This window comes from Penaeus monodon, chromosome 32 (genome assembly GCF_015228065.2).
Source record: "Penaeus monodon isolate SGIC_2016 chromosome 32, NSTDA_Pmon_1, whole genome shotgun sequence".
NCBI lineage: Eukaryota > Metazoa > Arthropoda > Malacostraca > Decapoda > Penaeidae > Penaeus > Penaeus monodon.
Window position 1 is genome coordinate 12,111,749 of NC_051417.1, and position 465 is coordinate 12,112,213.

A 465-nucleotide genomic window follows, 5' to 3' on the forward strand; every position below is an offset into this window, starting at 1 on the left:
ATCTTGAAACCTCAAGCGTCCATGAACCTTTCGACTGATGCCACACACTCTTCTATTTCAGGAGTCACTATACTGCTCTCGCTTACCGTATTCCTAAACATTGTCACCGAAAATATACCTGAGACTTCCGATGCTGTTCCCCTCATATGTATGTAAACCGGACAACGATGGTAGCCCAGTAGATTGTACTCACTCACATCTGAACGTTTGTCGTATAAAAAAAAATACAAAAGAAGGAAGATATATAAATCTACCACGACTCTCATGTTCGTTTTATCTTTCAGTCTTGCACACTAACATACTTACTTCTACACTCGGACGCCATAAGTGTCCACATGCACATAAATAGCGGCAGTTTTTTTCTATCCACCGTTCAGTCGTCCTTTGGTTTCGTTCAAGAATAAGCTACCGTTACACAACCACTTGACAATGATGATAAAAGTCAAGCTTATATTTAAGTTCGTC

General features: G+C 40.0%; 1 protein-coding gene across 1 annotated transcript in view; it reads left to right on the forward strand.

The window, feature by feature from the left end:
* Window positions 1-6: 6 nt before the first annotated feature.
* LOC119593551 (acetylcholine receptor subunit alpha-like) overlaps window positions 7-465 on the forward strand; it is a 20,972-nt gene continuing 20,513 nt past the window's right edge. Inside the window, exon 1 of the mRNA XM_037942511.1 lies at window positions 7-148. Within this exon, the coding sequence (XP_037798439.1) occupies window positions 22-148 (127 nt within the window). The 5' untranslated portion in view covers window positions 7-21. The remainder of the gene's footprint in view (window positions 149-465) is intronic.